This window comes from Aulonocara stuartgranti (genome assembly GCF_965226115.1).
Source record: "Aulonocara stuartgranti genome assembly, chromosome: 3".
In the NCBI taxonomy this organism is placed as follows: Eukaryota; Metazoa; Chordata; class Actinopteri; order Cichliformes; family Cichlidae; genus Aulonocara; species Aulonocara stuartgranti.
Window position 1 is genome coordinate 41,171,012 of NC_138941.1, and position 13,152 is coordinate 41,184,163.

Consider the following 13,152-nt stretch of genomic DNA (forward strand, 5'->3'; position numbering starts at 1 on the left):
TTTAGTTGTAACAACAGTCTTTTATTTGGCCATACATTAGATTTCAATCATTCGTTCAGGATTTAATATACACGATATATACATAAGCAAATAAAAGACGTCAGCGTCCTCGTCTTGCAGTAAAGGTTGGCAGTGCAATCTTGGCCTTTTTAACAGTGTCACTGGGTTCCTTTCATCTTCTCCCACTCACACGTGCACCCACGCAGACGGCGTCGGTCGGCTCGGAGCCGTTTGCTCCTGCTGCTCAAGTTCAGTCCAGTTCAGCCTCTCTCCTCTGTTCATCTGCGCCAATACTGAAAAGGGAAAGAACAAAGTGAGCTTAAATCAGCAGTTTGAACGCTGAACAACAGAAAAGCTGGGTCTCATCTTGGTGGAGGTATTGGAAGAAAGGTAAACTTATGCTATCAGCTATTTAGCTTCTGCGTTTTGAATTATTTACACCTACCTGTGCAAATTTGTGTATCTGCTCGACGACAGCAGCGAACAAAGCTCCGACGCTCTCATCAATCAGACTCTGCATGTAGTGAACCGCCTCCTCGTCCGACAGGTCCAGTCTGAACTTATCCTGCACCTGGAGCCACATAAATATCTACGCATTAACCCTTTATTCATCATTGTATTATTTTAGGGTCTTTAAAATAATATGTAAAGCGCCTTGAGGCAGCTGTTGTGGTGATTTGTTGTTATAGAAATAAAACTGAACTGAATTACCACAGGACCATTTTTACAAGTGCGCTTTAAAAGACCTTAACTCCGTTTGTAGTAGAGACAAAATTCAAATGCAGAGAACAGAAGACAAGCTTTACAGGTATATTCATATTATATCACTGTAGCACAAAACATTCACCTCCACCTGGATTTTACCAGATGCTCTTCACATTACTTTAACTCCCCAACCATTTTGAGCTAGAGGGAAAATTCAAATGGTTCCTGAACGAAGATAGTTATTTTATCATTTTAACCTCCTAGGACCTGCCGTCCACATATGTGGACATCACATTTTGGGTTATTTAGACCAAAATACTCAATTTTGCTCTACGAGGGCTTGATATCTACTTATGAGGACATTCTACTGCTACTGTGCTATTGAAATTTTAAACGAATATCCTCTTATTTGTCTTAGAAACAAAAATTAGGCAAAAAAAAAAAAATCTTTGCTTTACATTCATCAGGTCCCAATCAGAACAAATATCAAAGAGAAATTAAAAACGCATGATGTGGAGGAGTTCGGGTCTTAGGAGGTTAAAACCAAAATTACAAAATGACTCATCCTGTGTGATATTTGGGTCCCAAAGGTTTAAGTAATGTGAACTTTAAGGGTTAACCAGACATTTCTTGGTTACAGATAATGGGATGCTCCACAGGATCACGCTGTAATCTTAATCACAGGTTCATGGCAGTGCAGTAACAGCTCTTTGACTCAGTTTGTCTCAAATTTACTTAAACTTTACTGAACAATATTCATTATAAATAAAGCATGATTTGTTTCATGACAGCTAGTGTCTTCTTAATCCCCCTCAGGAAAACAAAAGACTTTCTGTAGGAGGCTACAAAGACAACCGATCTGATCTCCCCAGTACCCTTAATGACCTCAGCCCTGAAAAGAGCTTTAAGGGTGACTCCTAGCAGACTTTCAAAGGGTAAAGAGCTAAAGCTACCAACCACCTTACCTTTTTAACAGTTTTGTCAGGCTCAAGAGCGATGTCAGGAATATTGGCATCCACCATGAGAGAGAACAGGTTCAGGATCAGGTTGGAGTACCTGAGGAAGTGGAAGACGAGGAGCATATTGCACATTAGCTAAAGTGGTGTCCATTAAAAACTGACAATGCTTTCCTTGTATTACATGTTTGCAGTTTTACTTGAAAGTAGCTTTTCAAGCTTTAAAGGTGCAAGTAAAAGTAAAATATAACTCCCAAGGATGATTAATCAAAGACAATATTTGGTAAAATTCACATCAAAGTGTTTTTTCCAATCACAGCAATGATCATCGTCATTAAACGTCTTTCTCAGACAAATTTAAAGACTTTTCAAGCTGCTATACAGTTTAGATTTTTTGCTTTTTAAAAGTTAAAACCAGTCTGATGATGGATTAGTCCTGTTTAATATCCCTTTAATCCACTGATTAAATAAACTCACTTAAAACCATGTTGGTATGTTTGTGTTGTTACTGTCCATATTCACAGTTTGCTTGGCTCAGAATCATCGTTTTGCTTTTATGTGTTTGCATGTACCTCCTAAGATGAAGAAAGGCGGTGTAGCACTGCTTCCTGAACTCCTGGTACTGTTCGCTCTGCATGCCTCCCATACCCTCCACCATCTCTTTGCTCAGCTTCATGGGCGGAGGCAGCGGTTTGGGGTCTCGGCCAAGGATGTAGCCGAAGTCTATGTGGAAGAGCTTCCCTGGATGGAGAAATGTGACAATTAAAAAAAAAAACTTAGAAAGTAGGAGGTTTTGATTTCTGAGATCATGAAATCCTCCAGCGTGGAACTACGGAAGCTTCTTAACTCAAATTTCTGAGAAAATAACGTGAATTTTCAAGTCAGAAATTTGAGATATTAACTTCCAATGTCAACTTAGGTCTACCAATCAAGAAAAAAACATTTTTTCCCAATTGACAGAAACGAGCTTTCCTTAGCCTCTGATTTCTAAGAAAAACAGATACATCTACTGGGGCGCTTGCAAGGTTGTCCTTTAAGTCCAGTCGTTTTAAGCTTTGATACAGTGCCAGTGGATAATAATCTAACAAATAAGCCCTGTAAACATATGGAAGTCACACAGCTACCTAAAGCTACATTAGAGATGACACACAGGCTTGATGTTAGTAAGTTAGTGTGTTTGCCTCACCGGTCTTTGTCAGCAGCAGGTTGTCCAGGTGTCTGTCTCCCACTCCCAGGATGTACGTGATGACACAGTAACCAGCTGGGAAATAACGAGAGGCACATTGATCAGATATTCAATCGGCTCCTCCAGCAACTAAATGAGCACCGATCTGTTACGAGCGTCTCACCGCAGCTCTTGACGTAGGTATCCATCACCTCTGAGCTGATGCCGTACGGCCCTTTTTCACTTGGCGCGTGCTTCCTAAAGAAGCTCTGTCAACACGGGATTAAAATGAGCACTTAAATCAAAGCAGCGCCCTGACGCGCCGTGTCTCTGACAAACTCTGCTCACCTGGATGTTGCCTTCAGTAGCCAGAACTTCAGCGACAGGAACCGACTGGACAAACTGCATAAAACCTAAGCACGCAACACATTTTCTGCATTAGGCTGAACATCTTTAATACTTTGAAATCATAACAGCTTAAAACGCTGCTGCTGAGTTACTTCATTCTTCTTACCATGCTTGGTGCTTGTGGCCAGAACTTTATAGGGTGTCAGCTTCAGGTCCAAATTCTCTTTTCTTAACAGCTTTAAGACAGAAAAAAATGATGATACACACTGACACAGACTCCTGACTTATGAAGATAATCTTGGACTTTGTCTCTCGTCAGTGATGAGCTAAAAAAAAATTTTTTTTTAAGCAAAAAAACATTGTCTTCAACTTCCTGGGGGCATTCCCGTCTGTTAACGAGCACTTCTTACTTTGTCCATGAGCGAGATGATCTGCAGGATGAGCTGATCTTGTCTCAGGTCGTCTCCGTGTTTGAAGATGACTGGATATGTAGCTCCATCCTCAGCCTTGAAGATCAGTTTGGCGGGCATCAGAGCACTCTGACACACAAACACACAGAGAAAAGCCTTTTATTTTCGCATAGATACTGCTCGTAATCAGGACAATCTGCACCAAAGCAAACTGCACTGAAATCAAAGGCGGACATTCAAGCCTCTGCCTTTCTAACAGCACCACTGACGACTGAAGGGATATAACACAGTGATCAGGGGATCACATCAAGTACAAGTAAATAAGTACCTGATAGTGAAATTAAACATGAAAGCACCCCTGTTTTTCTAATGTGCATCAAACACACTGTTAGTAAGAGAAAAGACAGTCTATTTCCTCTTAAGTGCCTGCAGAGGCTCTGTGTGAGATCTGATGCTATGGAGGAAATGAACAATGAAGTGAGCAAATTTGCACTTTTGATGAGTAGTGACCACACCCGCGGTTACATTTACAAACTGTCTGAAGGCTGTAGCTGAGCTGCTGTTTAGCTACTCCACCTGCCTGATCATTGAATTTACAGTGCCACAAATCACCATTTATTCTCTCATGTTAGCAGTTTATTTAAATGGTAAATGGACTGATTCTTATATAGAGCTTTTCTACTTTAACTGAGCACTCAAACATATTACATTCGCCCGTTCACACACATTCATACAAGCACTGTTTCCTTTCTATCTAACACTCACACTCTGATGAACACAGAGATCAACTTGGGGTTAGCATCTGGCCCAAGGATACTTCAACATGCAGACTGGAGCAGCCAGGGTTCAAACAACCAGCCTTCAGATTAGTAGATGGCCTCCTGAGCTACACCCCCAGTCTCACAACGGCGAGACTGGGGAGCACTTTTAATGCCTTTTAATTGGTCGTGACAGCGAAAGGATGAGGTAAAGGCTTCTGTACCTTGAAGAGTGTGGCTGTCTCTGGGATGATGCCTTTGATCCTGATTTGAGGCTCCAGAGGAAGCGGAATCGCCTCGATCTCTGACAGGTTCACCTTCTCGTTGTCAGCCAGCAGGGCCTGAAGTCGCTCTGTCTGCAGACACACATGAAGGTTTGCTGACATTAACACAAGTAAGCAGGATCAGTGTCACCAGGAGCACACACCGAAGTCAATTAAGTGTTTGTATGTGTGAATAAGGAGTGCTTTTATTAAAAGGACAGTGTACTGCTGCGTATTAAAACAGGAAATAAATACAAACACTTCTCATAAATAAACCATGTTCAGGAAATATCTGTTGATTTACTCAGATATAAAAAAAACATGGGAGCCTACACAGGTGGGTTTTTTTAAAAGCACATTTAACACCGAAGCTGTTTTGAATATCTTTGCTACCTTCTTCTTGCGGTTTCCGCTCTCCCGTTGGACAGCCTTCATCAGCTGCACCAGTCTGTCTACAAACGTCTGCTGGGCAGCCAAGAGCGACCGCATCACCCTCACGGTCTTATCACCCTGGAGAAAAGAAAAAGTGTGAGCACACAGCAGTGGAGACACACACACACAGTCAGTTCTATAAAGCTTTGCTACATATTACATCAGTCAGCCGCTTTTATTGTACAGGCTTATCAGACCGGGGCAAATTTGGAACAATCCAGAATTTTAAAAATGACCCATTTACACTCAACTCTAAACTCTTTTTCTTGACAATATCCTTAAATCTCATCTAATAATATAAGTCCAACAAAGGAAAATACACTGAGACTTATTTTTATAACATTATGATCCAACTATGACACAGCTGGCAGCGTTATTTTGGGTATGCTCTTTGATAAATGAAGGCAGAAAGTGATTAAAACAAGACACCTTATTGGTAAAAGCATTGGGATGCAAATAGATTTTTACAGAGTAGCAGGGTGACATGATATATAACACTAACTCGCACTCGATGAGACATCAGCTAACTTTGCCAAAGTAAGTTAAAAATCTGACCTTTAGCAAAGCCTGACTGAACCTCCTCATGACGTTCAGGTACATCTCGTGGGTCTTTGGATCTCTCTGCTGTGTGTCCTGATCTTCACACTCCACAATCACATACCTGAGGAAGAAACGTGGATTTATACACACATTTTTATGACTAACTTCTTTTTGTCCAGGCAGAAAACAAAAAGCACTGTAAAGAGGACTCACCAGTACAAATAGTTGGCAAGTGTAGAGTTCTTGCAAGCACGAGAGATCAGGAACGTGCAAAGGTCTTGCTGCAAAGACATGAGGACACAATGCTGTGTTACGAACAACTGATAGGACAACATGACAGAGCAACGCACTGTCCACAGGTCCGTTATGGGGATTTTTATTTGCTCACCTCTAGATTCTCACTGTCAGCTCCCTCCTTTCCCTTCTGTGGCGTAGTGGATGATCCAGATGAGCCAGAAAGAATTTGGGAACTGCAAAGCATGTGACAGTTTTACACATCTACTTAAAAGGATTGTGTATATGTTACTGACAGCTGATTTTTAAAACTGACAGCTTCTTTTTAAAATGTGTGCATTGTTCATTCTTATTTCATTCCACGTGTAAGACAGCATTGTGGCAGATCTGCAGCTGTCTGGATCCAGCTGCAGATCTGCCAGTAAAATCATAACATTCAATGAGTTCATCGCGGTTTCTGAAAGAGAAATAATCAGATCCTGCAGATCGGCTGATGCTCTCTCAGCTGGGGAACATTTGGGGGTAAATTTAGACCCAGAAAGTGAACAAAAAAAACCACACACATACTTGAGTCATCTCAAAGCCACTTTTAGACATTTTCAGTTTCAGAGCCAGAAGAGAAGCTAATGCGATCAGCGGTGTTGACTCATTTATTAACCAGAATGGCTTTAAAGTACTGACCTGTCCAATGCAGCGTCATCTGAAAGTCCCTGGCCATCTCTCTTGCTGCCTGGATCTAAACCACCCTGAATATCACTGAAGTTCTCATACTTGAGCGCCTGCACCAGCTGAAGCAGGTACATCAGCAGGTCCTAGAGAGGAGAGACAGGAATTATCATTATGATTTCAATGTAATTGATTTAATACTCCTGGTTAAGCTTGATTTAGAGTCCTGCATTCCCCGCCGAGCCTATAGTGTAGTGATAGGGATTGTTGGTGGCTTTTATACTTCTGGTTGCATTGCTCTGCCATTACAGCCATATATTTAGAGCACATGCAACCCCTTTTTAACTCGTACATGTAGTAATTCTGCCTGTTGTACATGCCTAGGCACACTTAATCTGTCTACAAAATAATCCATGTGAGCTATTCGTGCCCGATAAAGCATGATTTTCTTCTGTGAGTAATGCAGTGCTTTGTAGGCTAATTCAACACCACGAACAAAGCTAACTGTCACTGAACCTGAAGTAAGATTTACATGTCATTTGAATCCTTCAATTCTTTTGCTGATCTTGTCTGTCAAATTTGCACAAATGTGAGTAAATATGCAGGACAAATTCTGTATATTTACTAAATTTCTGTATGATGCGAAAGGGGGGAGAAAAAAAAAACTGACCGCAAGGATATAATGCATGCACTGATTCATCCATCCACCCATACTTTTCCATTTCAGGGTTGGGGGGGGGAGCTGGAGCCTAGCCTACCATAGACACATGACACACCATGGACAGGTTGCCAGCCTTTTCATCATAGATTGATCTAAAGTCTATGAAATGCCAGACAAATAGTGAAAAAATGCTGTCACAACTTCCCAGAGCTCAAGCTGACTTATTCAAATATCTTGTCCAAAACAAAAGTCCAAAACCTAATAATATTTAGTTAAAAGTGACATATGAGACAGAAAACCACATTTGGGATGTGCAGCCAAAGAATATCTCACTTTTCCCAATCCGTCTTCTTTTAGCAACAGTGTATAAACATAACACAGAACAGTTTCCAGTTCAGTACATTTTAAATGGGTTTCTGGATCGTGTTCACATATGGATTCTTTTTCTCATGATGGAGCTTTATCCTGCATTTGTGGATGCTGACAGAGAACTGTGTTCACAGACAGGATTTATTTATGGAAGGGTTCATGAGCCCATGTGTTGATTTCCATGACAGAATCGTGTTTTTTTCCATGAAGGCTATAAGATCACAGTCATACAATACTGATTTTTGTCCCTTGCACACAGAGATTTCTCCATATACTCTCAATCTTTTGATATCATGTGCTGTAAATGATAAGATTTAATGCTTTCTTTGTTCTATAGTAAATAAACTGTAGGTTTGTGCGATTTACCAATCATTGCATGTTATTTTGATTTATGTTTTACACAGCGTCATAGCTTTTTTGTAGTTCTAAAACTTGAGTAGCTGCTAGCTACTCACATTGAGCTGGTCACGTGTGGCAGCATTAGGCTTCAGGTCATGATCTGAGGGCCCACTGCGAAGGCTACGAGCCAGTTTGTGATGCTTGCTCTCTACCAGGTTTTCCTGTGAAGGAAAAGAAAAGCCAAAGTTACAGCATGTGAATGAAATGATGTGTGAGCAAACTAGCACACAACATTTATATTTCTTCAACATCATGAAATCATTTTCTCACCATCCCCATCTGTGGGTCGGGAACTTTGACAATGTCGCAGCTGGTAAGAACTGGTGATGCATCGTCTCCATCCTTAATGGCGACAAAGGAGAACAGACCAATCAGCCGACACCGTTCCAACACGTGGTATCTACCTGCTGTGTGCTGCCACTAATAATCAGGAAATTACCTTTTCATAATAGACGATGCTGTACTCCTTGTCATTTGATTTGACACGAGGAAACTCCACCATGAGGTACATAAAGTTGGAGCTGCGCTTCTCACTCTGCAGAAAGACAATTTCACATTTTTCAATTTGAAAAATGTAAATAAGCGCGAATTGAACCGCAAATACAGTTGATGATTCAATTCCTCCTAAATAAGCCTTCATATCCTTCTGAGACTAATCTTCACATAGTACATCTTATTGATGCTTTCTCGACTCGACTGCAGAGTCGGCCTGTGCAACCAGAATCGAGCTTAACAAACTCACTTCATTGATCATCTCAATCTCTCTGAAGGTCAGCCGGTCCAGCCAGTCCACCTTCACCATGTGGCCCTGCCGATGAGCCTTTGTCAGCTGGATGGAGAGATGGGAAGGTTTGCAGAGAAATGAGCACATAATTTTAGCAAAATCAAAAGAGAAAAATACAGAAACGGCCGTTCTGTTGAACTGATCACAGCATGGCGGCTGGTGTGCAAACAGCCCGACCGATCATGCACAGTGCCAGCGGCCAATCCAGCATCTCCGCACACTCAGCAGCCAGTCCACTCATCAGTTAGTGAGTGTGGGTGTTGGGAATGTAAGCACACACTTGGCCACGAACAGGAAGCCCACAACTCAGCTGCGTAGAATAAATACTTACTCTTTAAAACAACATATGAACTGGTAGCAGCCTGAACACAACCTCTAATATACTTAAGCCAGCTGCATTTATGATGAATAATAATAATAATAATAAAACATGGGGAATCAGTGTAGTTGTTTTAGGAAACAAAATTTAAAAATAAAATTAGCTAACGTTGAAATAAAATGTACTCCCTGATAACCTCTTCTAAGTATCCCATAAAGCTACAACGAGTCAATGAATATAATTGTGTGTCCACATAAATATGAAATCCATGCACACACATGAAAACACACCAACATGTGAAATATGGAGGACTGAAAGTGCCAAAATCAAAAATAGAGTAAAATAAAAAACTGATAAACAAATCAATATGCACTCTATTTCCTGTTTCTTACCTTTGTAACAATTCACTTGTTTATTTACTTTCACATAATTTTCTAATTTATTTTAAAAAAGTACTGTATTATATTATTTAGGTATTATATGTCCTTAATGTGTTTCCCATACGTATTTCTTTTATTTTGGCATTTCTTTATACTTCATTATGCAGATAAATAGGCTTTATTATTGTCATTTTAAGTGTGTAGTTGGCTCATGATAGAAAGGTTAGCCTCCAGTCCAGTATGGTGACTCTCCAATACAGTTATGTCAAAAAGAAGGTTTTCACAAAATACTGACATACTTGACTATTATATTATTTCATATATTTATTATTTTGCCTAAGCATTTCTTTAAATATTTAGCAAACAATATTCATATTTGAACGATATTTGAATTAAGTGTTTATTAATGTATCTCAAGTCATTCATTTCTTAATTTTGGCAGTTTTAATCCTCCATAACAAGCAGAAAACTGATGTGTGTAAATGCTTTAAAAAAACACAGCCATACATCTTCACAGACAAAAAAAAAAAGTTTTCACACCAAAACCTGGATCAAAATGTATTTGTAAACACACTGAACAGATTTATGCTGTTTACAGGTTTCCCACATAGAACAGTGCAAAGTGAACAGAGGTCTGACACGAGGAGGAAGTGAGTACTTAATGTCCCTGCCACAGTTTGAATTGTCCTGATGTGGTAACCATCATTTTCATACTGTGTTATACAAATGGAAATCTATTTGCAGATACATTTTGGCCATGGCCTTGTTCATACATATACAGTACACACACATAATCTGCATTGCCAACACTAACTCCTGCAGTGGTACTCACATCACTGAGTACCTCCAGGTCAGGGCCCTGGAACAGATGATGGTTTAGACAGTGCTTTGCATTGGATGGTTTCTTTTTATCCAACGTTTCCTGTTCACCTTTGACTCTACTTCATTGCCCAATCCTTTCCTTTCAGTCCTTTAATCACTCATCCTCATCATCATCCTCCTCTTTCCTATCCACACACATGTATACAATATTATACCTTGGCGAGCCTGCCCATCTGGTCCTCTGCCAGGCTGCTGCTGGTGCGTCCCGGTGTGGTTGTGGGCTCTCCTCCATCCCCTTCCACGCCTGGCCAAACCTTCAGGTCATGCATCCCTTGCCGGAACATGCTAGAGCAGGACGGGAGGAAGGTATTTAAACTCACGCACACTACTACATACTCAGACCTTTAAACACTGATTTCAGCACGGCAGCTTTTGGAGACCACAGCAGACCAAAGGACAAGGCAAAATGTCAAGGTCCACCTGTATTCACAACTACACAACATAGCCTCACTGTCACCTGCCATGTTATCACTTCTTCTTTTCAGACTGAGCTTTTGGTGGCCCAAAAGTGCAATACAAGGGCCTAGCATGACACTAGATTTTGCTTCCATTGATGTTTCTCCTCCGTCTTACCTTCTCCATACTTTTCTCTTCTATCATCCTGTTACAAGTTAATCTTCACTTCATCAGTCAAAGGTAGATGCACCGAAGTTCTGTTTTTCTCAGAACTGCGTCGGCTCTCTTAAACGTTTTCTGGTAAAGTGTAATCTGACCTCCTTGCGTAACCAGTGGTTTGTACCTCGTTCTAAACTCTATATTTAGATTCATGAAGGCGTCTCTTGATTGTAGGCTTTGACACTGGCTGACGACCGCCTGTGCTACGCCTCAGCCTCCTAGTAGACACACCTATGGTATACATTTAAAATTCTGATTTTCATAAAAGTTGACCTCTGACTTTGACGTGCACCTATGGTATCAGATTAAAACTTCTCCTTGAAGTATCGCATTCACGAGACTTTCAGAAAACTTGACCTCTGAACTTGACATTCAAAGTCATTCGAGATTTTTGGTAGATGCACCTCAGGTATCAACTTCAAAATCCTACATAGCCTCGTTCTCAAGTTACCACATTCATAAACTTGAGTGTCCATGCTGTCTCTTGAAATAAAAGCTGAAAGTCTGCACTTCAATCACTTCTTACCGTGTTTGATTTAAAATTCCCTGCAGGGGAGTACATTAGTAAAATTACATAAAACATGTGGACCTACATGTATCTGTGTGTTGTAATAATAGGGAAATGTCATAAAAAATTGCAAGGCAAACCTAGACTTTTCTCTCACCAGCGTGCCTTGACACATCACCTGGAAACCACTGCCAAAAGTAACAGAGCAAGGACACACTTACCCATATTTGCCAAACAGAGTCACGGTGGTTCCACCGACTGGAACGGCTCTGCCGGGCCCATAAATGTCCCACACTGTGAGAGCAACCTGGGCACTTTGGGGAAGGTCGGGGTACTTGACTGGCAACCGCAGCCACTCGTTCCAGCTGCACCGGAAAACAGGATAAACAGAGAAAATAAAATGCACATGTAGAAGTGAGTAGCTGATGGCCATTTTGCTACAGAACTTTGAAAAAAATTCCTTTGCTTGACTTTTACAACCTCATAATCAGTGCATTACATCATATTATAATAACACTAAAACCCAGCATGGTTCTTACTTCCAGCGTGTGCTGAATGCTTTGTACGAGGTGCGAACAGGAAGGGCCAGAGGCTTTCCTTCAGCAAACACCTGACAGGTTACATAGAGGTCCGAGCAGTTCTCCTGGTAGAGCCCAGAGAAGCGCAGCATCGGGTCTTCGAGCAGCGCTTTGTAGCTCTTCTGCTCTCGCTTTCCTTCTAAACTGCCTCTGAAAGAGGGGAGAAGAGAAGGTCAGAGTGTGGAGCTGCAGTCTGATTGTTTGCTGATGTTATCAAGAGTGCTCCAACTTGTCTAGCTTCTCTTCTCACAAGTAAGTCAATATTTCTTTTGTGTTTCCTACAAAACAGATTTTCAAAGCCTGCCGAGTCAAAATATCCCCCAACAATGCTGCAAACCTTTATTTAACTCACCTTTTTTGCTCTTCGTATAAAGAAAACCCTCCAAGTATGGAGTGCAAATACTGTATTTAGTCAAGATACCATGAAAAAAAAAAAAGATATTTGCTGTTACTGAGAATTTCAATACCGCAGCACTAGCTCCCCCCACCAGCAAAGAGGTTTCTGGCCTTCAATAAAAGGGAATATACCCCGGCCATGATTTATAACATGCTCAAAGTACATTTGTGTTTAAACAAATGGCCAGAAATGACAGAAAGATACACAGACTGCTGTTAAATAAGGTAACACACACTCCTACCATTCTATAAAACTCTACAATAACTCTTACCTGTCAGGTATAAGAGTCCACACACATATTTCTGCATTATAGCTTATTGCAGCTGTTTCTTAGACTCACAAGGGGCATATTATTTATGAATGCATTGCAATAATCTTGCATTATCTCAGTCTTACTAGTAGTACAGTCGACTGTACTATTTTTATTCATTATCCTGCTGCTGCTACACAATAAATCCCCCTGTTGGGGATAAACATTAAATGATCTGTTTATCTTGCAGGTGTAGTCACCCCCATTTGGAGGCAGAAAACTCCAGTGAAAATCTGACCAAATTGTGGAGCTATTTAATAATAATACGATCATAATGCAATAATAAAACTCATGAGCTGCACACAGGATTTAAATATAGGACACACTGAGCTCAGATAATAAGAGTTTAGCTCAGGGGGGCATATGCTACCTGAGTCATGATGGTAACATTAAGCAACCGACTGGCCTAACAGTGCTTCTGTCTCTCCTCCCACCCCAAAAAGGACAATAAACACAATACAACACTGTAATTC

At 40.8% G+C, this 13,152-nt stretch overlaps 2 protein-coding genes across 2 annotated transcripts in view; one reads left to right on the plus strand and one right to left on the minus strand.

Moving 5' to 3' along the window:
• The window catches only part of pik3c3 (phosphatidylinositol 3-kinase, catalytic subunit type 3), a 14,089-nt gene continuing 937 nt past the window's right edge, over positions 1-13,152 (minus strand). Inside the window, exons 2-23 of the mRNA XM_082527765.1 lie at positions 11,934-12,122; positions 11,616-11,759; positions 10,427-10,556; positions 8,649-8,735; positions 8,346-8,441; positions 8,177-8,248; positions 7,963-8,067; positions 6,493-6,623; positions 5,966-6,047; positions 5,791-5,858; positions 5,593-5,698; positions 4,999-5,115; positions 4,567-4,698; positions 3,585-3,713; positions 3,341-3,410; positions 3,175-3,239; positions 3,011-3,095; positions 2,848-2,922; positions 2,234-2,402; positions 1,671-1,761; positions 446-571; positions 1-293 (exon numbers count right to left, since the gene is read on the minus strand). Coding sequence (XP_082383891.1) covers positions 279-293; positions 446-571; positions 1,671-1,761; positions 2,234-2,402; positions 2,848-2,922; positions 3,011-3,095; positions 3,175-3,239; positions 3,341-3,410; positions 3,585-3,713; positions 4,567-4,698; positions 4,999-5,115; positions 5,593-5,698; positions 5,791-5,858; positions 5,966-6,047; positions 6,493-6,623; positions 7,963-8,067; positions 8,177-8,248; positions 8,346-8,441; positions 8,649-8,735; positions 10,427-10,556; positions 11,616-11,759; positions 11,934-12,122 — 2,284 coding nt within the window. The 3' untranslated portion in view covers positions 1-278. The remainder of the gene's footprint in view (positions 294-445; positions 572-1,670; positions 1,762-2,233; positions 2,403-2,847; positions 2,923-3,010; positions 3,096-3,174; positions 3,240-3,340; positions 3,411-3,584; positions 3,714-4,566; positions 4,699-4,998; positions 5,116-5,592; positions 5,699-5,790; positions 5,859-5,965; positions 6,048-6,492; positions 6,624-7,962; positions 8,068-8,176; positions 8,249-8,345; positions 8,442-8,648; positions 8,736-10,426; positions 10,557-11,615; positions 11,760-11,933; positions 12,123-13,152) is intronic.
• The window catches only part of msmp1 (microseminoprotein, prostate associated 1), an 8,049-nt gene continuing 7,107 nt past the window's right edge, over positions 12,211-13,152 (plus strand). The window contains exon 1 of the mRNA XM_082527939.1: positions 12,211-12,224. The gene's annotated coding sequence lies outside the window, so the exon portion shown is untranslated. The remainder of the gene's footprint in view (positions 12,225-13,152) is intronic.